The sequence below is a fragment of the Pseudophryne corroboree genome, chromosome 8 (assembly GCF_028390025.1).
Source record: "Pseudophryne corroboree isolate aPseCor3 chromosome 8, aPseCor3.hap2, whole genome shotgun sequence".
NCBI classification, from domain to species: Eukaryota; Metazoa; Chordata; class Amphibia; order Anura; family Myobatrachidae; genus Pseudophryne; species Pseudophryne corroboree.
Window position 1 is genome coordinate 248,346,742 of NC_086451.1, and position 23,839 is coordinate 248,370,580.

Here is a 23,839-nt window from a genome sequence, read left to right on the forward strand (position 1 = left end):
TTTTTGCCGCTATATTGATGATTTGTTGATTTTTTGGAAGGGTGATAGTAATGATCTGATTAATCATATTAATCGACATAATTTAGGCCCTAGCCCAGTAAAGTTTACTTTTTCGTTTAGTTCTACAGAAATTAATTATTTAGATGTCGCCATATGTTTACATGAGTGTTGTATCTCAACTAACCTCTATTCCAAACCAACGGCAACTTACTTGTTCCTAGTAGTTGTCATCCTAGACCTTTAATTGCAGGGCTGCCGTACTCTCAATTTATTCGTGCTAGACGTATTACCTCAGATATTAAACAAGCGGAATATCAAATTGATATCTTGTTGAAACAAATTCTAGAACGAGGGTACGACTGTGATCAATTACTACATACTAAACGTAAGGTTTTGAGTATGGATAGACTGTCATTATTGAAACCTAAATCTTGTGACAATAAAAAGGTTCTTCCCTGGGTAACACAATTTACTACAGCTAGTGGCCCTATCAATAAAATTTCTAAAAACCTTTGGCCGATTATTACATCAGATCCGGATTGTAATCTGTCTAACACTAATCTTATGGCCTGCTATAAACGCGGTCGTAATATCTGCGACATTCTAGTTAAAGCGGATATTTCAGAACCCACTCCTAGTATCTATAGGGGCAAATTGAGATGCATACGTTGCACTTGTGTCACGTGTAAATTCCTAATCCCTGGCGATACTTTTCATCACCCACATACTGGTAAAGTTTTGCACAATAGACATAGACTCACTTGTAACTCTAAATTCACTGTTTACCAAATCATCTGCCCGTGTAGCTTGTCCTATATAGGCAAAACTGAACACCCTTTTAAGGAGCGTATAGGCTGCCCGTCGGTCAGCTATTAAGGCTGCGTTGATCTCTGGCAACAGTGACCAACCTGTTGCAAGACATTTCGCATCAGCAGCCCACAACTTGACCACTCTTAAATATAGGATGATTGACCATGTGCCGCAGTCTTTACGGGGTGGCTATCGTGGTCTTAAATTGTTCCAATGTGAGGCGCGCTGGATCTTTCGTTTGGGCACCTTAGTACCTAGGGGCCTCAATGAACAGTCCGGTATTGCTACTCTGGCCATTAATTATCTATTCTATATGTTGCATTGCTTACTAGGTTACCTTTTTAGATTATGTCTTTATTTGCCTATTAAGATTATGCACACCTTTACAGTCCGCTACTGTTATATAGTCTGTGAAGCGTTATTAGTCTTCGTGTTGCTCATTAATACTTATTGCTTATATATATATATATATATATGATAGTCATCTATGTATTTGTGCTTATATGCTTTCTGTCCACTGTTTATTTTTGTTGCTGTGGTGATGGGTCTGTTAAAATTCACTGTCTGACGCTTTCTCTTAGTGCGTCATGACATCATTTCCGCTGTGTGTCGGACGGATGAGCGGTCCCGCCACGGCGTTTGGCGTCTCACATGGTGATGTTCCCTATTTAAGGTATGTTGTTTATTATGTATTTGTATATCCTGCCGAAAATGCCGCATTAAAGAGGGCATTGAAACGTTGTACTTAACGATTTATCTGGTGTTGAAATCATTGGAGTGCCGCACCGTCTGTTCCAATTGTCTGTTTATCCGTGAGGGCACCCAGTGTACTACTGTCTTTAAGTGGCTGTGCCGGACCCCTGCCTTTATATATATATATATATATATATATATATATATATATATATATATATATATAAATTTATATTACCGGCACTCCTCTTGACGCTGGATAAATACTTCGCTGGTTGCCCTCTTCGCTGGAGTGCCGCACTTTATGCATGTATATATATATATATATATATATAAAATAAGATTTTAAACCTACCGGTAAATCTTTTTCTCGTAGTCCGTAGAGGATGCTGGGGACTCCGTAAGGACCATGGGATAGACTGGCTCCGCAGGAGACATGGGCACTTTAAGAAAGACTTTAGGTATGGGTGTGCACTGGCTCCTCCCTCTATGCCCCTCCTCCAGACCTCAGGTAGAGAAACTGTGCCCAGAGGAGACGGACAGTACGAGGAAAGGATTTTTGTTAAACCAAGGGCAAGATTCATACCAGCCCACACCATTCACACCGTATAACTTGTGTATAAACTAACCAGTTAACAGTATGAAAAAACAACATAGCATCAGTCGGAGACCGATGAAAACTATAACATAACCCTTATGTAAGCAAAACTATATACAAGCCTTGCAGAAGTAGTCCGCACTTGGGACGGGCGCCCAGCATCCTCTATGGACTACTAGAAAAAGATTTACCGGTAGGATTAAAATCTTATTTTCTCTTACGTCCTAGAGGATGCTGGGGACTCCGTAAGGACCATGGGGATTATACCAAAGCTCCCAAACGGGCGGGAGAGTGCGGATGACTCTGCAGCACCGATTGAGCAAACAGGAGGTCCTCCTCAGCCAGGGTATCAAACTTATAGAGCTTTGCAAATGTGTTTGAACCCGACCAAGTAGCAGCTCGGCACAGCTGTAGTGCCGAGACCCCTCGGGCAGCCGCCCAAGACGAGCCCACCTTCCCAGTGGAATGGGCCTTGACCGATTTTGGTAACGGCAATCCAGCCGTCGCATGTGCCTGCTGAATCGTGTTACAGATCCAGCGAGCAATAGTCTGCTTTGAAGCAGGAGCGCCAACCTTGTTGGCTGCATATAGGACAAACAGTGCTTCTGTTTTTCTGACTCTAGCCGTTCTGGCCACGTAAATTTTCTAAGATCTGACCACATCAAGGGACTCGGAATCCTCCAAGTCTTGTGTAGCCACAGGCACCACAATAGGTTGGTTCATATGAAAAGACGACACCCCCTTAGGCAAAAATTGAGGACGGGTCCGCAATTCTGCTCTATCCATATGGAAAACCAGATAAGGGCTTTTATGAGACAAAGCCGCCAATTCCGACACTCGCCTAGCCGAAGCCAAGGCTAACAACATGACCACTTTCCAAGTGAGATATTTTAACTCCACTGTTTTAAGTGGTTCAAACCAGTGCGACTTAAGGAAACTCAACACCACGTTAAGGTCCCAAGGCGCCACCGGAGGTACAAAAGGATGCTGAATATGCAGCACTCCCTTCACAAAAGTCTCTACTTCTGGGAGAGAAGCCAATTCTTTTTGAAAGAAAATGGATAAGGCCGAAATATGAACCTTAATGGATCCTAATTTTAGGCCCAAATTCACTCCAGTTTGTAGGAAGTGAAGGAAACGGCCCAGATGGAATTCTTCCGTAGGAGCATTCCTGGTCTCACACCAAGAAACATACTTTTGCCATATATACGGTGATAATGTTTAGCTGTCACGTCCTTCCTAGCCTTTATCAGAGTAGGAATGACCTCATCCGGAATGCCCGTTTCCGCTAGTATCCGGCGTTCAACCGCAATGCCGTCAAACGCAGCCGCGGTAAGTCTTGGAACAGACAGGGACCCTGTTGCAACAGGTCCTGTCTTAGAGGAAGAGGCCACGGATCTTCTGTGACCATCTCCTGCAGATCCGGATACCAGGCCATTCGTGTCCAATCTGGAACAATGAGAATTGTCTGTACTCCTCTTTTTCTTATTATTCTCAACACCTTTGGGATGAGAGGAAGAGGAGGAAACACATAGACCGACTGGAACACCCACGGTGTCACTAGGGCGTCCCCAGCTACCGCCTGAGGGTCTCTTGACCTGGCGCAATACCTCTACAGCTTTTTGTTGAGGCGGGACGCCATTATGTCTATCTGGGCAGTCCCCACGGACTTGCAATCTGTGCGAAGACTTCCTGATGAAGTCCCCACTCTCCTGGATGCAGGTCGTGTCTGCTGAGGAAATCTGCTTCCCAGTTTTCCACTCCCAGAATGAACACTGCTGACAGTGCGCTTACATGATTTTCCGCCCAGCGAAGAATCCTGGTGGCTTCCGCCATTGCCATTCTGCTCCTTGTGCTGCCCCGGCGGTTTACATGAGCCACTGCGGTGATGTTGTCTGACTGGATCAGAACTGGTAAGTCGCGAAGCAAGATCTCCGCTTGACGAAGGGCGTTGTATATGGCCCTCAGCTCCAGGACGTTGATGTGAAGACAAGTCTCTTGACTTGACCAAAGACCCTGGAAGTTTCTTCCTTGTGTGACTGCTCCCCAACCTCGGAGGCTCGCGTCCGTGGTCACCAGAACCCAGTCCTGAATGCCGAACCTGCGGCCCTCTAGAAGGTGACCACTCTGCAGCCACCACAGGAGTGATACCCTGGCCCTGGGGGACAGTGTGATCAACTGATGCATCTGTAGATGTGACCTGGACCACTTGTCCAGTAGGTCCCATTGAAAGGTCCTCGCATGGAACCTGCCGAACTGAATGGCCTTGTAAGATGCCACCATCTTTCCCAGGACTCGAGTACAGTGATGCACTGACACCTGTATTGGTTTCAATAGGTTCCTGACAAGAGTCATGAGTTCTTGAGCCTTTACCGTTGGAAAATAAACCCTTTTCTGGTCCGTATCCAGGATCATGCCCAAGAAGATCAGACGAGTCGTAGGAACCAGCTGCGACTTCGGGATATTGAGAATCCAGCCGTGTTGCTGTAACACCTTCAGTGAAAGTGACACGCTGTTCAGTAACTGCTCTCGTGATCTCGCTTTTATGAGGAGATCGTCCAAGTACGGGATAATTGTGACACCCTGCTTGCGCAGGAGCAACATCATTTCCGCCATTACCTTGGTGAAAATTCTCGGGGCCGTAGAAAGCCCAAACGGCAACGTCTGAAATTGGTAATGACAATCCTGTACCGCAAATCTCAGGTACGCCTGATGAGGTGGATATATGGGAACATGAAGGTACGCATCCTTTATGTCCAGAGATACCATAAAATCCCCCCCCTTCCAGGCTGGCGATGACCGCCCTGAGCGATTCCATCTTGAACTTGAACATTTTCAAGTATAGGTTCAGGGATTTTAAATTTAAAATGGGTCTGACCGGACCGTCCGGTTTCGGGACTACAAACAGGGTTGAGTAATATCCCCTCCCTTGTTGAAGTAGGGGAACTTTGACAACCACCTGTTGAAGATACAATTTGTGAATTGCATTTACCACTATCTCCCTTTCTGGGGAAGAAGTCAGCAGGGCCGATTTGAAAAACCGGCGAGGAGGCACCTCTTCGAATTCCAGCTTGTAACCCTGAGAAACAATATCTATTGCCCAGGGATCCACCTGTGAGTGAACCCAGATGTGGCTGAAAATTCGAAGACGTGCCCCCACTAGGGCGGACTCCCTTAGCGGAGCCCCAGCGTCATGCGGTGGATTTTGTAGAGGCCGGGGAGGACTTCTGTTCCTGGGAACTAGCTGTGTTGTGCAGCTTTTTCCCTCTGTCCTTACCTCTGGCAAGAAAGAACGCACCTCATACTCTCTTGTTTCTCGTGACCGAAAGGACTGCATTTGATAATGTGGTGCTTTCTTAGGCTGTGAGGGAATATAAGGCAAAAATTTTGATTTACCAGCTGTAGCTGTGGAGACCAGGTCCTAGAGACCTTCCCCAAATAATTCCTCACCCTTGTAAGGTAAAACCTCCATATGCCTCTTTGAGTCGGCATCACCTGTCCATTGCCGGGTCCATAGGACTCGACTAGCATAAATCGACATAGCGTTGAATCTAGAACCCAGTAGGCCAATGTCTCTTTGAGCATCTCTCATATATAAGACAGCATCGTTAATATGACCCCGGGTCAATAAAATGGTACCCTTATCCAGGGCAACAATTTCCGTCGATAAGGTACCTATCCACGCTGCTACAGCGCTACAAACTCCAGCCGACACTATTGCCGGTCTGAGTAAGGTACTAGAGTGTGTGTAAATGGACTTTAAGGTAGCCTGCTGTTTGCGATCAGCAGGATCCCTGAGGGTAGCCAAATCTTGGGATGGCAGCTTTACTCTTTTGGATAAGCGTGTCCACGCTTTTTTACCCCCTTGGGGAAGATTCTCACCGTATCCTGTCCTTATTCGGGAAAGGATACACCCTAAGAATCCTTTTGGGAATCTGCAGTTTCTTGTCTGGAGATTCCCAAGCCTTTTCAATAACTCATTCATGAGATGGGGGAAAGGTTACCTCAGGTTTTTTTACCCTATACATGTGTACCCTCTTGTCAGGGACAGGGGGTTTCTCTGTGATATGCAAAACATCTTTTATTACAATAATCATATATTGAATACTATTTGCCAATTCTGGCTGTAACTTTGCATCATCGTAGTCGACACTGGAGTCAGAATCCGTGTCGGCGTCAGTGTCTACTATTTTGGATAGTGGGCGCTTTTGAGACCCCGGAGGTCCCTGTGACATAGGGGAAAGGCAGGGTTTGACGCCTGTACATTCCCTAGACTCGGTGCAATAAATTCACATTAGCACTAAAACATTCCACATATCCAATCAGTCAGGTGTCGGTGTTGCCGACGGAGACACCACAGTCATTAACTCCACCTCCTCCCTATGAGAGCCTTTTACCTCAGACATGCCGACACACGCGTACCGACACACCACACACTCAGGGAATCCTCTTATCTGAAGACAGTTCCCCCACAAGGCCCTTTGGAGAGACAGAGAGAGAGTATGCCAGCACACCCAGCGCTATATGACCCAGAAAAAAAAACACACAATATGTTTACCCAGATAGCGATGTAATCTTTATTTTTGCGCCAAATTATGTGCCCGCCCCCCCCTTCTTTAAAACCCTCTTTCACTGTGGATAAGCAGGGGAGAGTCCGGGGAGCTTCCTCTCAGCGCTATGCTGTGGAGAAAATGGCGCTGGTGAGTGCTGAGGAAGAAGCTTCGTCCCCTCAGCGGCGGGCTTCTGTCCTGCTAAAAATAAGAATTTACTTACCGATAATTCTATTTCTCGTAGTCCGTAGTGGATGCTGGGGACTCCGTCAGGACCATGGGGAATAGCGGCTCCGCAGGAGACAGGGCACAAAAATAAAGCTTTAGGATTAGGTGGTGTGTACTGGCTCCTCCCCCCATGACCCTCCTCCAAGCCTCAGTTAGGATACTGTGCCCGGAGGAGCGTACACAATAAGGAAGGATATTGAATCCCGGGTAAGACTCATACCAGCCACACCAATCACACCGTATAACTTGTGATCTGAACCCAGTTAACAGTATGACAAACGTAGGAGCCTCTGAACAGACGGCTCACAACAATAACAACCCGAATTTGTTTGTAACAATAACTATGTACAAGTATTGCAGACAATCCGCACTTGGGATGGGCGCCCAGCATCCACTACGGACTACGAGAAATAGAATTATCGGTAAGTAAATTCTTATTTTCTCTAACGTCCTAAGTGGATGCTGGGGACTCCGTCAGGACCATGGGGATTATACCAAAGCTCCCAAACGGGCGGGAAAGTGCGGATGACTCTGCAGCACCGAATGAGAGAACTCAAGGTCCTCCTCAGCCAGGGTATCAAATTTGTAGAATTTTGCAAACGTGTTTGCCCCTGACCAAGTAGCAGCTCGGCAGAGTTGTAATGCCGAGACCCCCCGGGCAGCCGCCCAGGATGAGCCCACTTTCCTTGTGGAATGGGCCTTGACAGATTTAGGTTGTGGCAAGCCTGCCACAGAATGTGCCAGTTGAATTGTGCTACAAATCCAACGAGCAATCGTCTGCTTAGAAGCAGGAGCACCCATCTTGTTGGGTGCATACAATATAAACAGTGAGTCAGACTTTCTGACTCCCGCCGTTCTTGAAATATATATTTTCAATGCCCGGACCACGTCCAACAACTTGGAATCCTCCAAATCGTTAGTAGCCGCAGGCACCACAATAGGCTGGTTCAGGTGAAACGCTGACACCACCTTAGGCAGAAAATGAGGACGCGTCCGCAGTTCTGCCCTGTCCGTATGGAAAATCAGATATGGGCTCTTATATGATAAAGCCGCCAATTCTGATACTCTCCTGGCTGAAGCCAGGGCCAGTAGCATGGTTACTTTCCATGTAAGATACTTCAACTCCACCGATTTGAGCGGCTCAAACCAATGGGATTTGAGAAAATCCAAGACTACATTAAGATCCCACGGTGCCACTGGGGGCACAACCGGGGGCTGTATATGTAGTACTCCTTTTACAAAAGTCTGGACTTCAGGAACTGAAGCCAATTCTTTCTGGAAGAAAATCGACAGGGCCGAAATTTGAACCTTAATGGACCCCAATTTGAGGCCCATAGACAATCCTGTTTGCAGGAAATGTAGGAATCGACCCAGTTGAAATTCCTCCGTGGGGGCCTTCCTGGCCTCACACCACGCAACATATTTTCTCCAAATGCGGTGATAATGTTGTGCAGTCACCTCCTTCCTGGCTTTTACCAGTGTAGGAATGACCTCTTCCGGAATGCCTTTTTCCCTTAGAATTCGGCGTTCAACCGCCATGCCGTCAAACGCAGCCGCGGTAAGTCTTGGAATAGATACGGTCCCTGCTGAAGCAGGTCCCGTCTTAGAGGTAGAGGCCACGGATCCTCCGTGAGCATCTCTTGAAGTTCCGGGTACCAAGTTCTTCTTGGCCAATCCGGAGCCACTAGTATCGTTCTTACTCCCTTTTGCCGTATAATTCTCAGTACTTTTGGTATGAGAGGCAGAGGAGGGAACACATACACTGACTGGAACACCCACGGTGTTACCAGAGCGTCCACAGCTATTGCCTGAGGGTCTCTTGACCTGGCGCAATACCTGTCCAGTTTTTTGTTGAGGCGGGACGCCATCATATCCACCATTGGTTTTTCCCAACGGTTCACAATCATGTGGAAGACTTCTGGATGAAGTCCCCACTCTCCCGGGTGTAGATCGTGTCTGCTGAGGAAGTCTGCTTCCCAGTTGTCCACTCCCGGAATGAATACTGCTGACAGTGCTATCACATGATCTTCCGCCCAGCGAAGAATCCTTGCAGCTTCTGCCATTGCTGTCCTGCTTCTTGTGCCGCCCTGTCTGTTTACGTGGGCGACTGCCGTGATGTTGTCCGACTGGATCAACACCGGCTGACCCTGAAGCAGGGGTTTTGCCAGACTTAGAGCATTGTAAATCGCTCTTAGCTCCAGTATATTTATGTGAAGAGACATCTCCAGGCTTGACCATACTCCCTGGAAGTTTCTTCCTTGTGTGACCGCTCCCCAGCCTCTCAGACTGGCATCCGTGGTCACCAGGACCCAGTCCTGTATGCCGAATCTGCGGCCCTCTAACAGATGAGCACTCTGCAACCACCACAGAAGAGACACCCTTGTCCGTGGCGATAAGGTTATCCGCTGATGCATCTGCAGATGTGATCCGGACCATTTGTCCAGCAGATCCCACTGAAAAGTTCGTGCGTGGAATCTGCCGAATGGAATCGCTTCGTAAGAAGCCACCATCTTTCCCAGGACTCTTGTGCATTGATGCACAGACACTTTCCCTGGTTTTAGGAGGTTCCTGACAAGTTCGGATAACTCCCTGGCTTTCTCCTCCGGAAGAAACACCTTTTTCTGAACCGTGTCCAGAATCATTCCCAGGAACAGCAGACGTGTCGTCGGGGTCAACTGAGATTTTGGAAAATTCAGAATCCACCCGTGTTGTTGCAGCACTAGTCGGGTTAGTGCTACTCCGTCCTCCAGCTGTTCTCTGGACCTTGCCCTTATCAGGAGATCGTCCAAGTAAGGGATAATTAATACGCCTCTTCTTCGCAGAAGAATCATCATTTCGGCCATTACCTTGGTAAAGACCCGAGGTGCCGTGGACAATCCAAACGGCAGCGTCTGAAACTGATAATGACAGTTTTGCACCACGAACCTGAGGTACCCTTGATGTGAAGGGCAAATTGGGACATGCAGGTAAGCATCCTTTATGTCCAGGGACACCATAAAGTCCCCTTCTTCCAGATTCGCTATCACTGTTCTGAGTGACTCCATCTTGAACTTGAATTTTTGTATGTACAGGTTCAAAGATTTCAGATTTAGAATAGGTCTTACCGAGCCGTCCGGCTTCGGTACCACAAATAGCGTGGAGTAATACCCCTTTCCCTGTTGTAGGAGGGGTACCTTGACTATCACCTGCTGAGAAAACAGCTTGTGAATGGCTTCCAATACCGTCGCCCTGTCTGAGGGAGACGTTGGCAAAGCAGACTTTAGGAACCTGCGAGGGGGAGACTTCTCGAATTCCAACCTGTAACCCTGAGATACTACCTGCAGGATCCAGGGGTCCACCTGTGAGCAAGCCCACTGTGCGCTGAAATTCTTGAGTCGACCCCCCACCGCTCCTGAGTCCGCTTGTAAGGCCCCAGCGTCATGCTGAGGGCTTTGCAGAACCCTGAGAGGGCTTCTGTTCCTGGGCAGGGGCTGCTTGCTGCCCTCTCTTACCCCTTCCTCTGCCCCGAGGCAGATATGACTGTCCTTTTGTCCGCTTGTTCTTATAGGACCGAAAGGACTGCGGCTGAAAAGACGGTGTCTTTTTCTGTTGGGAGGGGGTCTGAGGTAAAAAGGTGGATTTTCCGGCAGTTGCCGTGGCCACCAGATCCGATAGACCGACGCCAAATAATTCCTCCCCTTTATACGGCAATACTTCCATATGTCGTTTGGAATCCGCATCACCTGACCACTGTCGCGTCCATAAACTCCTTCTGGCAGATATGGACATCGCATTTACTCTCGATGCCAGAGTGCAAATATCTCTCTGAGCATCTCGCATATAAAGTAAAGCATCCTTTAATTGCTCTATAGTCAATAAAATACTGTCCCTATCCAGGGTATCAATATTTTCAGTCAGGGAATCCAACCAGACGACCCCAGCACTGCACATCCAGGCTGAGGCGATGGCTGGTCGCAGTATAACACCAGTATGTGTGTATATACTTTTTAGGGTAGTTTCCAGTCTCCTATCAGCTGGATCCCTGAGGGCGGCCGTATCAGGAGACGGTAACGCCACTTGTTTTGATAAGCGTGTGAGCGCCTTATCCACCCTAGGGGGTGTTTCCCAGCGCGCCCTAACCTCTGGCGGGAAAGGGTATAATGCTAATAACTTTTTTGAAATTAGCACTTTTCTATCTGGGTTAACCCACGCTTCATCACATACATCATTTAATTCCTCTGATTCAGGAAAAACTACAGGTAGTTTTTTCACCCCCCACATAACACCCCTTTTTGTGGTACTTGCAGTATCAGAGATATGCAAAGCCTCCTTCATTGCCGTGATCATATAACGTGTGGCCCTACTTGAAAATACGTTTGTTTCATCACCGTCGACACTAGATTCAGTGTCTGTGTCTGGGTCTGTGTCGACCGACTGAGGTAAAGGGCGCTTTACAGCCCCTGACGGTGTCTGAGACGCCTGGGCAGGTACTAACTGGTTTGCCGGCCGTCTCATGTCGTCAACTGATTTTTGTAATGTGCTGACATTATCACGTAATTCCATAAACAAAGCCATCCATTCCGGTGTCGACTCCCTGGGGGGTGACATCACCATTATCGGCAATTGCTCTGCCTCCACACCAATCTCGTCCTCATACATGTCGACACACACGTACCAACACACAGCAGACACACAGGGAATGCTCTTATCGAAGACAGGACCCCACTAGCCCTTTGGGGAGACAGAGGGAGAGTTTGCCAGCACACACCCAAGCGCTATAATATATATGGGAACAACCTTATATAAGTGTTGTTCCTTATAGCAGCTTAAATATATCAAAATATCGCCAAAAAATGCCCCCCCTCTCTGTTTTACCCTGTTTCTGTAGTGCAGTGCAGGGGAGAGTCCTGGGAGCCTTCCTCACAGCGGAGCTGAGCAGGAAAATGGCGCTGTGTGCTGAGGAGAATAAGCCCCGCCCCCTATTTCGGCGGGCTTTTCTCCCGGAGTTTTAGATATCTGGCATGGGTTAAATACATACATATAGCCTCAATGGCTATATGTGATGTATTCTTTTGCCATAAAGGTATTAAATATTGCTGCCCAGGGCGCCCCCAGCAGCGCCCTGCACCCTCCGTGACCGCTTGGTGTGAAGTGTGTGACAACAATGGCGCACAGCTGCAGTGCTGTGCGCTACCTTCATGAAGACTGAAGAGCCTTCTGCCGCCTGTTTCCGGACCTTCAATCTTCAGCATCTGTAAGGGGGGTCGGCGGCGCGGCTCCGGGACGAACCCCAGGGTGAGACCTGTGTTCCGACTCCCTCTGGAGCTAATGGTGTCCAGTAGCCTAAGAATCCAATCCATCCTGCACGCAAGTGAGTTGAAATTCTCTCCCCTAAGTCCCTCGATGCAGTGAGCCTGCTGTTGCCAGCAGGACTCACTGAAAATAAAAAACCTAAAAACTTTTTCTAAGCAGCTCTTTAGGAGAGCCACCTAGATTGCACCCTGCTCGGACGGGCACAAAAACCTAACTGAGGCTTGGAGGAGGGTCATGGGGGGAGGAGCCAGTACACACCACCTAATCCTAAAGCTTTATTTTTGTGCCCTGTCTCCTGCGGAGCCGCTATTCCCCATGGTCCTGACTGAGTCCCAGCATCCACTTAGGACGTTAGAGAAATATATAAAAAACTGGCGGGGGCTCTTTATATATACAGTGCCTAGCTGTATATATCTACTTTTGCCAGAAAATGAGGTTATATTGCTGCCCAGGGCGCCCCCCCTGCGCCCTGCACCCTTACAGTGACTGCCGTTTGTGTGTGCTGTGTGGGAGCAATGGTGCACAGCTTAACTGCTGTGCGTTACCTCAGTGAAGATCTGAAGTCTTCTGCCACCTCTGAAGTCTTCTTTCTTCTCATACTCACCCGGCTTCTATCTTCTGGCTCTGTGAGGAGGACGGCGGCGCGGCTCCGGGACGAACTCCAGGGTGAGACCTGTGTTCCGACTCCCTCTGGAGCTAATGGTGTCCAGTAGCCTAAGAAGCAGAGCCTTGAAACTCACAGAAGTATGTCTGCTTCTCTCTCCTCAGTCCCACGATGCAGGGAGTCTGTTGCCAGCAGGCTCCCTGAAAATAAAAAACCTAACAAAATACTTTCTTTCAGGAAACTCAGGAGAGCTCCCTGTAATGCACCCAGTCTCCTCTGGGCACAGTAGTAAACTGAGGTCTGGAGGAGGGGCATAGGGGGAGGAGCCAGTGCACACCCATACCTAAAGTCTTTCTTAAAGTGCCCATGTCTCCTGCGGAGCCCGTCTATCCCATGGTCCTTACGGAGTCCCCAGCATCCTCTAGGACGTAAGAGAAATATATATATATATATATATATATATATATATATATAGCATCGATACCCGGCGGCACTCTGTACTTCTTACACGAAAAGAATCACCAACACATGCCTATGTTTTATCTCTTTTTTTCTTAATCGACGTTTCAGTGCCTCAGCACTTTTATCAAGATGTGGCATATAGCAAAATTCAAACAAACACTTGCCCACTTAAATAGCACCAGTGAAGAGACGTGTCCGGCGTCATGTCCCGCCTTCACCTCACCGCTCCGTGGCAGGACAATGACGTCAGACAATCTCACAACTCACGTTACTTAGCAACAGGTAAACTATGAATGTGATACAAAACAATTTACACTCGTAGCACATTACTGTAACAATTCATTTACAAACATTGTAACCTAATAGAGAAATACCTAACTGAACATAATAAACTATTGTCACATATCTAAACAGAAATCCTGGATGTTCAACTAAATCACAAAAAGCAATGTAACCCAAGGGTTTCATTTAACACCCTAGGGGCCAACGTACTCAACCTGTCTATCCACTGTACCTCCCTTTGGAGTAATACTTTTTACCTATCTCCTCCCCGGGTTAAAGGAGGGATATGATATATAATCCTGTATTTGATGGCCGTTAAATTGTGCCTAGCTTCAGCAAAGTGTCTGGCTAGTGGTTGGTCACTCGTTCCTTTGGAAATAGCAGCTTTTATTGCGGAACGATGAAGGGCCATTCGTTCCCTAAATTGCCTTTCTGTCTTCGCCTACATATTGAAGGGAGCATGGGCAAGTAATAACATAAATAACGAACTGACTGGTGAAAGTCAGATGATATCTAATTGAAAATTTCTTGCCTGAGAAAGGGTGAAAAAATACTGACCCAGATTGCATAAAACCACAAGTGGTGCAATTCTGGCAACGGAAACAGCCCGGTTTAGGGTTACCTAAAAATGTAGCTGCTTTATTTTTGCCCATGTTAGTTATGTCTGTGCGTACCAGAGAATTTCTCAAATTCTTCCCTCTGCGGTAACATGGCATTAAAGTAGTATTGTTGAGATTAAGTCCTGGGTCCGTGCTAATCAATGGCCAATATTTTTTTGCAGTTTTAGAGATGTGAGGACTCATAGGTGTAAATTTATTCGGCCAGACAAATTTTTTATCACTTGCTTTACTCCTAGTACTGCTCAGTAACTGATCCTTCGGAACCGCTAATGCTTTAATTTTCATTTCATTCAAAATCTTGAGACAATACCCCCTCTCTCTAAATTTAAGCACCATCTGATCTAACTTCAGCAGAGCTTCGGATCTATTGCTGGTGATTCTCAACACCCTTAAAAATTGACTGTATGGTAAAGCATCCTTAAGTGCTTTGGGGTGTGCATTAGATGACATCAGGATGTTATTCCTGTCGGTCAGTTTACTATAAAAGGGATGTTTCTAACCTTTTACCCACTCTAGAAATCGTCACATCAAGAAAGTTCACACTTTGAGTGCTGAGTGAATAAGTAAATTTCACAGGGCTGTCTGTCCTATTATGGGTCTCCATCAGAGACCTAAACTCCTCCTCTGCTCCCAGACAGAAGATTAAGACATGATCTATGTAGCGATAATATGCAAATACATTTTTAGATATTTCAGGATCTGTGAAAAATACGTCTTGTTCGACCATGAACATAAAACTGTTGACCACCGATGGTGCCACTGAAGAACCCATCGCTACTCCTGCTGACTGTAAATAAAATTTACCATCAAAATAGAATTTTTATGCAAAATTAATTCCAACAACGACATAAAAAAATTCTATGTCAGGTCCAGTGTATTTAGCGTTACTAACCAGAAGCCTCCCGAGAGACAATAAACCCAAACTGTGGGGAATACATGTATAAAGACTACATACATCAACTGAACACATCATCTAGTGTTAAGGTAAATCAGGCAACTTATTTATGGCCAGTAATAATGCCGTAGTATCTTTTAAATGGGTGGGTTTAGCCTGTATTACAGGTTGCAAAAAACCATCCAGATAAACTGATACTGGTGGTCTAGTGGGATGTTTATGTATTTTAGGTATTGTGTATAAAATCGGCCTGATAGGATAAGCCACCGTTAAACAATTTTTTAATTGTTCTGAAATGAAACCTTCTTTGACAGCTAGTTCCAATGTCAAATCTAAATCTTTCTTAAAGGATACTGTAGGGTCGCCTGACAGCAATTTGTACGTATTTGTATCTGATAATTGTTGTAAAATATCATCTCTATATACAGACAGATCTTGACTTACTATCGAGCCTCCTTTATCAGACTGACGTATTATAATGTCATCATACGAGGCTAATGCATTTAAGGCTACACGTTCCTCCCTAGAAAGATTCCAATACTTCGGCTTAAGGGGATCATTCCGAGTTGTTCGCTCGCTAGCTGCTTTTAGCAGCATTGCACACGCTAGGCCGCCGCCCTCTGGGAGTGTATCTTAGCTTAGCAGAATTGCGAACAAAAGATTAGCAGAATTGCGAATAGAAAATTCTTAGCAGTTTCTGAGTAGCTCGAGACTTACTCCTACACTGCGATCAGCTCAGCCCGTTTCGTTCCTGGTTTGACGTCACAAACACGCCCTGCATTCGGCCAGCCACTCCCCCGTTTCTCCAGACACTCCTGCGTGTTATCCTGGCACGCCTGTGTTTTTCCGCACACTCCCAGAAAACGGTCAGTTTCCGCCCAGAAACACCCACTTCCTGTCAATCACACTGCGATCACTTCAACAATGAAAATTCTTCGTTCGGACGTGAATAAATCTACTAAGTTTTGTGCTAATTTACTTAGTGCATGCGCATTTTTGCCTTAATCGCTCCGTTGCGAAAATCGCCAACGAGCGAACAACTCGGAATGACCCCCTAAATGACGCTCTATCTTCAGAAATTTCATAGTTAAGATCTCATAAAGGTTTTCAATGATGCATTGTTACTAATAGGATCAAACTTTGACCTAGCCTTAAATTGCACTATATGTGCAGGTAAATGATCCGTAGATATAGATGTATTATGTGTCCCAAAATGTTCTCTTAATTTAATGCTACGTTTAAGTTTAAATGAATCAATCTTCCACTGTAGAGAGTCAAAATTGGATGTAGGGACAAAGGTAAGTCCTTTTTGCAGAACGGCCGACTCCTCCTTCGATAAGGATCTAGATGAGAGATTAAAAATTAAGTCCTGTGTTGTACGGGTGGTCTCCCGGCTGCTCTTCTCCTGCCGCGCTTTCTGTTGGCCCCTGCGCGTGTACCTCCGTTTGGATTTAAAATTTGCGCACTGATCCGAACCCCTAAAGGGTGTTGTACTGTAGTGAGATCATTGCCCTGAGTGAGATTAACATAAGCATGTGTTGGCGATTATTTCCGTTTAAGAAGTCCAGAGTGCCACCGGGTATCGATGCTATATAGGGCTGTATGCTGAGCAGCCTAATATGGAAGGCACCTTGCAAGATTTTGGTCGGAAGCAGTCTAAGTGCCGGATTCTTGCGTGTGTATGTATCTATACATATATATATATATATATATATATATAAATAGTCTCGGTGGCGCGGCACTCACGTCTTATATATGAATGAATAATGCGGACTACAGTCTGCTATCAACGTTTCAATATTATTCAATATATTTTACATCCTGACGAAAATATTGAATAATATTGAAACGTTGATAGCAGACTGTAGTCCGCATTATTCATTCATATATAAGACGTGAGTGCCACGCCACCGAGACTATTTCTACATTATCAAAGCGAAGGTACCGCAACATACTAATATAACTACGGAGCGCCAGACCCCCGAGATGACTATATATATATATATATATATATATATATATACACATACACACACAGACATATATATATATATATATATATATACACATACACACACACACACACACACACACACACACACACACACATATATTATATAGAATTAGAGAGAGAGAGGGATATGTTGTAATGTTTTTAGTTGTATTATTTCACTACACCAACCCTCATTTCTGAATTGACAACCCTCACTTAAATTTGATATTAACTTTATCCAATAAGTTTCTAGACATACCAACAGCATCGGGTACATTAAAATGTATGTCCAAAGATGAGACACCACCTATCTATGGGGAGTATACCTGTGTGAGATTGCCCCACACCACTTTCTCCTGGAAGGTATACAATAGACTCCCATTTTCTACGTGTATCCTGAGGGCAGAATATAAATTATTGAAGATCCAGAGAAATCAAAGACTCAGCACTGCACAGCAACCACTGTAGTACAATGGTGTGAAATTATCCAAAGTCTGTTATCATCCACCATTAGATGAGACTACGGCCACATGATATGAGAATAATTTGTATATAAAAGTACACACTATGTTTCCCTTTCTCCTTTTGCTTTAACATATATACAGATGTAGCCATGCTCATCTAGCCTGCAGCTTGCAGTATTCGCGGCAAGCCAGGCACAGCAAGTGTGCCCGCGACTAGGGCGTGTGCTTGTGTCTAAGCTTACATGCCCACAGGAACACATGGGCAACATACTAAGGTGCAGTTTGGCGCCTAGACGTGGTGTGTGTGCCCGTGCAGCCATGCCAAGAATTTGTATTGGAAAAAAGCTGCGGCTGCTACATTGTAGAACTACGTGTACAGATTCAGAGACTCAGTCACACAATATACAACTGACATATCAAATTAATCAATACAGTCTGCTGGTGTGTCCTAGTCATTGCACTGCAGATAAAACACATTTCTGTCAAAAAAAAGAAGCAAAAAATACACCGGGTGCTAAAAGATTTTCATGCGACTTGGCACGCCAAGAGGGGCTGTGTGGTGTGACTGTAACAAAAATGTATGAAGACACATCTGTATATGCATAGTGGAAGATCTGGTAAGCCAAAAAACAAAATTGTATGCCTGTGACATGCATTGCATGTTCTGCAAATGATCCAGTCAAAGAGCGCTGAACTTCCAAACCTAGGCTATTTAGTGCACCTAATGTATGTCCAAGCAGCCAAGGCGAAATCCCCGCCAAACATCCATCCATGTGAGTGGACATCTGTAAACTCTTTATACTGATCCTAGATACTTTACCTCTTTGCAATGCTTTGTGACTGCTGATCCAAGAGGGTGTTCACTATTGCCCTCTGCAGTGCCCACAATTGCCAGTAGTTTATTTGGTGGCATCCGGTTACTTTCTACCAACACCTTCACTTGCATAACAATTGGCGAGCCATGCGTGATTGTACCAGTCTTATCAAACACAATAGTCTTCACCTGAATTAACGAATAAAATATTTTTATTTGTCACATATTTGCATTTTAAAAAACAACTACACTACAACAGAAATGATATAAAACATATACATCTGTAATTTCTTGTTTCTGGAAAAAAGAAGAAAGCACAGTGGATTTACTAGTGCAATTAACATAGATTACAATTATGATACTAAATAAGCAATATGTGTGTTAGAAAAAAAAACTGCAATAACCAATATTTGTTACTGTAGTAAAAAAAAATGTAGCAAGAAGTTACAGTTCACCTTTGAAATGTCAGACTCTACCCCTATGTTTTCAGAATTTGTAAGCAGAATAACAAAATCTCTTATTTATCCTTTTCTTTTAGACTGATGTAAATAAGAATTTACTCACCGGTAATTCTATTTCTCGTAGTCCGTAGTGGATGCTGGGAACTCCGTAAGGACCATGGGGAATAGCGGCTCCGCAGGAGTCTGGGCACAACTAAAAGAAAGCTTTTAGACTACCTGGTGTGCACTGGCTCCTCCCACTATGACCCTCCTCCAAGCCTCAGTTAGGATACTGTGCCCGGAAGAGCTGACACAATAAGGTAGGATTTTGAATCCCGGGTAAGACCCATACCAGCCACACCAATCACACCGTATAACTCGTGATACCATATCCAGTTAACAGTATGAAATTTAACTGAGCCTCTCAACAGATGGCTCATAACAATAACCCTTTTGTGAACAACAACTATGTACAAGTATTGCAGACAATCCGCACTTGGGACGGGCGCCCAGCATCCACTACGGACTACGAGAAATAGAATTACCGGTGAGTAAATTCTTATTTTCTCTGACGTCCTAGTGGATGCTGGGAACTCCGTAAGGACCATGGGGATTATACCAAAGCTCCCAAACGGGCGGGAGAGTGCGGATGACTCTGCAGCACCGAATGAGAGAACTCAAGGTCCTCCTCAGCCAGGGTATCAAATTTGTAGAATTTTGCAAACGTGTTTGCTCCTGACCAAGTAGCAACTCGGCAAAGTTGTAAAGCCGAGACCCCTCGGGCAGCCGCCCAAGATGAGCCCACCTTCCTTGTAGAATGGGCTTTTACTGATTTAGGATGCGGCAGTCCAGCCGCAGAATGCGCCAGCTGAATTGTGCTACAAATCCAGCGAGCAATAGTCTGCTTAGAAGCAGGAGCACCCAGTTTGTTGGGTGCATACAGGATAAATAGCGAGTCAGTTTTCCTGACTCCAGCCGTCCTGGAAACATAAATTTTCAAGGCCCTGACTACGTCCAGTAACTTGGAATCCTCCAAGTCGCTAGTAGCCGCAGGCACTACAATAGGTTGGTTCAAGTGAAAAGCAGATACCACCTTAGGGAGAAACTGGGGACGAGTCCTCAATTCTGCCCTATCCATATGGAAAATCAGATAAGGACTTTTAAATGACAAAGCCGCCAATTCTGATACACGCCTGGCCGAAGCCAAGGCCAATAACATGACCACTTTCCACGTGAGATATTTTAGATCCACGGTCTTTAGTGGCTCAAACCAATGTGATTTTAGGAAATTCAACACCACGTTGAGATCCCAGGGTGCCACTGGAGGCACAAAGGGGGGCTGAATATGCAGCACTCCTTTTACAAATGTCTGAACTTCAGGTAGTGAAGCTAGTTCTTTTTGGAAGAAAATCGACAGAGCCGATATCTGTACCTTAATGGAGCCTAATTTTAGGCCCATAGTCACTCCTGTCTGCAGGAAGTGCAGAAATCGACCCAGCTGAAATTCCTCTGTTGGGGCCTTATTGGCCTCACACCAAGCAACATATTTCCGCCATATGCGGCGATAATGTTTTACCGTTACATCTTTCCTGGCTTTAATCAGCGTAGGAATGACATCCTCCGGAATGCCCTTTTCCTTTAGGATCCGGCGTTCAACCGCCATGCCGTCAAACGCAGCCGCGGTAAGTCTTGGAACAGACAGGGCCCCTGCTGCAGCAGGTCCTGTCTGAGCGGCAGAGGCCATGGGTCCTCTGAGATCATCTCTTGAAGTTCCGGGTACCAAGCTCTTCTTGGTCAATCCGGAACCACGAGTATTGTCCTTACTCCTCGTTTTCTTATTATTCTCAATATCTTTGGTATGAGAGGCAGAGGAGGGAACACATAAACTGACTGGTACACCCACGGTGTCACTAGAGCGTCCACCGCTATCGCCTGAGGGTCCCTTGACCTGGCGCAATATCTCTCCAGTTTTTTGTTTAGGCGAGACGCCATCATGTCCACCTGTGGCCGTTCCCAACGATTTACAATCAGTGTGAAGACTTCTGGATGAAGTCACCACTCTCCCGGGTGGAGGTCGTGCCTGCTGAGGAAGTCTGCTTCCCAGTTGTCCACTCCCGGAATGAACACTGCTGACAGTGCTAGCACGTGATTTTCCGCCCATCGGAGAATCCTTGTGGCTTCTGCCATTACCGTCCTGCTTCTTGTGCCGCCCTGTCGGTTTACATGGGCGACCGCCGTGATGTTGTCTGACTGGATCAGTACCGGCTGGTGTAGAAGCAGGGGTTTTGCCTGACTTAGGGCATTGTAAATGGCCCTTAGTTCTAGAATATTTATGTGTAAGGAAGTCTCCTGACTCGACCATAGTCCTTGGAAGTTTCTTCCCTGTGTGACTGCCCCCCAGGCTGGCATCCGTGGTCACCAGGACCCAGTCCTGTATGCCGAATCTGCGGCCCTCTAGGAGATGAGCACTCTGCAGCCACCACAGCAGAGACTCCCTGGTTCTTGGAGACAGGGTTATTAGCCGATGCATCTGAAGATGCGATCCGGACCATTGGTCCAACAGGTCCCACTGAAAGATTCTGGCATGGAACCTGCCGAAAGGAATTGCTTCGTAAGAAGCCACCATCTTTCCCAGGACTCGCGTGCAGTGATGCACCGACACCTGTTTTGGTTTTAGGAGGTCTCTGACTAGAGATGACAGCTCCTTGGCTTTCTCCTCCGGGAGAAACACTTTTTTCTGGACTGTGTCCAAAATCATTCCCAGGAACAGTAGACGTGTCGTCGGAAACAGCTGTGACTTTGGAATATTCAGAATCCAACCGTGCTGGTGTAGCACCTCCAGAGATAGTGCTACTCCTACCAACAACTGCTCCCTGGATCTCGCCTTTATTAGGAGATCGTCCAAGTACGGGATAATTAAAACTCCCTTTTTTCGAAGGAGTATCATCATTTCCGCCATTACCTTGGTAAACACCCTCGGTGCCGTGGACAGTCCAAACGGCAGCGTCTGGAATTGGTAATGGCAATTTTGTACCGCAAATCTGAGGTACTCCTGGTGAGGATGAAAAATGGGGACATGCAGGTAAGCATCCTTGATGTCCAGGGATACCATGTAATCCCCCTCGTCCAGGCTTGCAATCAGGATTGCAATAACCGCCCTGAGCGATTCCATCTTGAACTTGAACTTTTTTATGTATGTGTTCAAGGATTTCAAATTTAAAATGGGTCTCACCGAACCGTCCGGTTTCGGTACCACAAACAGTGTGGAATAGTAACCCCGTCCTTGTTGAAGTAGGGGCACCTTGACTATCACCTGCTGGGAATACAGCTTGTGAATTGCCTCTAGCACAGCCTCCCTGCCTGAGGGAGTTGTTGGCAAGGCAGATTTGAGGAAACGGCGGGGGGGAGACGCCTCGAATTCCAGTCTGTACCCCTGAGATACTACTTGCAAGATCCAGGGATCCACCTGTGAGCGAGCCCACTGATCGCTGAAATTTTTGAGGCGGCCCCCCACCGTACCTGGCTCCGCCTGTGGAGCCCCACCGTCATGCGGCGGACTTGGAAGAAGAAGCGGGGGAGGACTTTTGCTCCTGGAAACCTGCTGTTTGTTGCAGCCTTTTTCCCCTACCTCTGCCTCTGGACAGAAAGGACCCGCCTTTTCCTCGCCTGTTTCTCTGGGTCCGAAAGGACTGTACTTGATAAAACGGCGCTTTTTTAGGCTGTGAGGGAACCTGGGGTAAAAATGCTGACTTCCCAGCTGTCGCTGTGGAAACTAGGTCCGAGAGACCATCCCCGAATAACTCCTCACCCTTATAAGGCAAAACTTCCATGTGCCTTTTGGAATCTGCATCCCCTGTCCACTGCCGAGTCCATAAGCCTCTCCTAGCAGAAATGGACAATGCACTTATTTTAGATGCCAGCCGGCAGATCTCCCTCTGTGCATCTCTCATGTATAAGACTGAGTCTTTTATATGCTCTATGGTTAGGAGAATAGTGTCCCTGTCTAGGGTGTCAATATTTTCTGATAGGGAATCTGACCATGCAGCGGCAGCACTGCACATCCATGCTGACGCAATAGCTGGTCTAAGTATAATGCCTGAGTGTGTATATACAGACTTCAGGATCGCCTCCTGCTTTCTATCCGCAGGCTCCTTTAGGGCGGCCGTATCCGGAGACGGAAGTGCCACCTTTTTAGACAAACGTGTGAGCGCTTTATCCACCCTAGGAGGTGTTTCCCAACGTGCCCTATCCTCTGGCGGGAAAGGGAACGCCATTAGTAATTTTTTAGGGATTACCAATCTTTTATCGGGGAAAGCCCACGCTTCCTCACACACTTCATTTAATTCTTCAGATGGGGGAAAAACTACGGGTAGTTTTTTCTCCCCAAACATAATACCCTTTTTAGTGGTACCTGGGTTTATATCCGAAATGTGTAATACCTCCTTCATTGCCTCAATCATGCAACGAATGGCCCTAGTGGACATTAGATTTGACTCATCGTCGTCGACACTGGTATCAGTATCCGTGTCGACATCTGCGTCTGCCATCTGAGGTAGCGGGCGTTTTAGAGCCCCTGATGGCCTTTGAGACACCTGGGCAGGCACGAGCTGAGAAGCCGGCTGTCCCGCATTTGGCATGTCGTCAAATTTTTTGAGTAAGGAGTCGACACTTGCACGTAATTCCTTCCATAAAACCATCCACTCAGGTGTCTGCCCCGCAGGGGGTGACATCACTTCTATAGGCATCTGCTCCGCCTCCACATAATTTTCCTCATCAAACATGTCGACACAGCCGTACCGACACCCCGCAAACACACCGGGAATGCTCTAACAGAGGACAGGACCCCACAGAAGCCCTTTGGGGAGACAGAGAGAGAGTATGCCAGCACACACCAGAGCGCTATATAATGCAGGGACTAACTGAATTATGTCCCCTATAGCTGCTATAATATTTACTGCGCCTAAATTTAGTGCCCCCCCTCTCTTTTTTACCCTTTTCTGTAGTGTAGACTGCAGGGGAGAGCCAGGGAGCTTCCTTCCAGCGGAACTGTGAGGGAGAAATGGCGCCAGTGTGTTGAGGGAGATAGCTCCGCCC

The 23,839-nt window shown here is 46.5% G+C and overlaps 1 protein-coding gene across 3 annotated transcripts in view; it reads right to left on the minus strand.

Annotated features, from left to right (window-relative positions):
* Positions 1-23,839, minus strand: part of ATP7A (ATPase copper transporting alpha) — a 461,725-nt gene that overhangs the window by 77,339 nt on the left and 360,547 nt on the right. For all 3 annotated transcript variants that reach the window (XM_063937168.1, XM_063937169.1, XM_063937170.1), the window contains exon 16: positions 18,312-18,494. In XM_063937168.1, the coding sequence (XP_063793238.1) occupies positions 18,312-18,494 (183 nt within the window). The remainder of the gene's footprint in view (positions 1-18,311; positions 18,495-23,839) is intronic.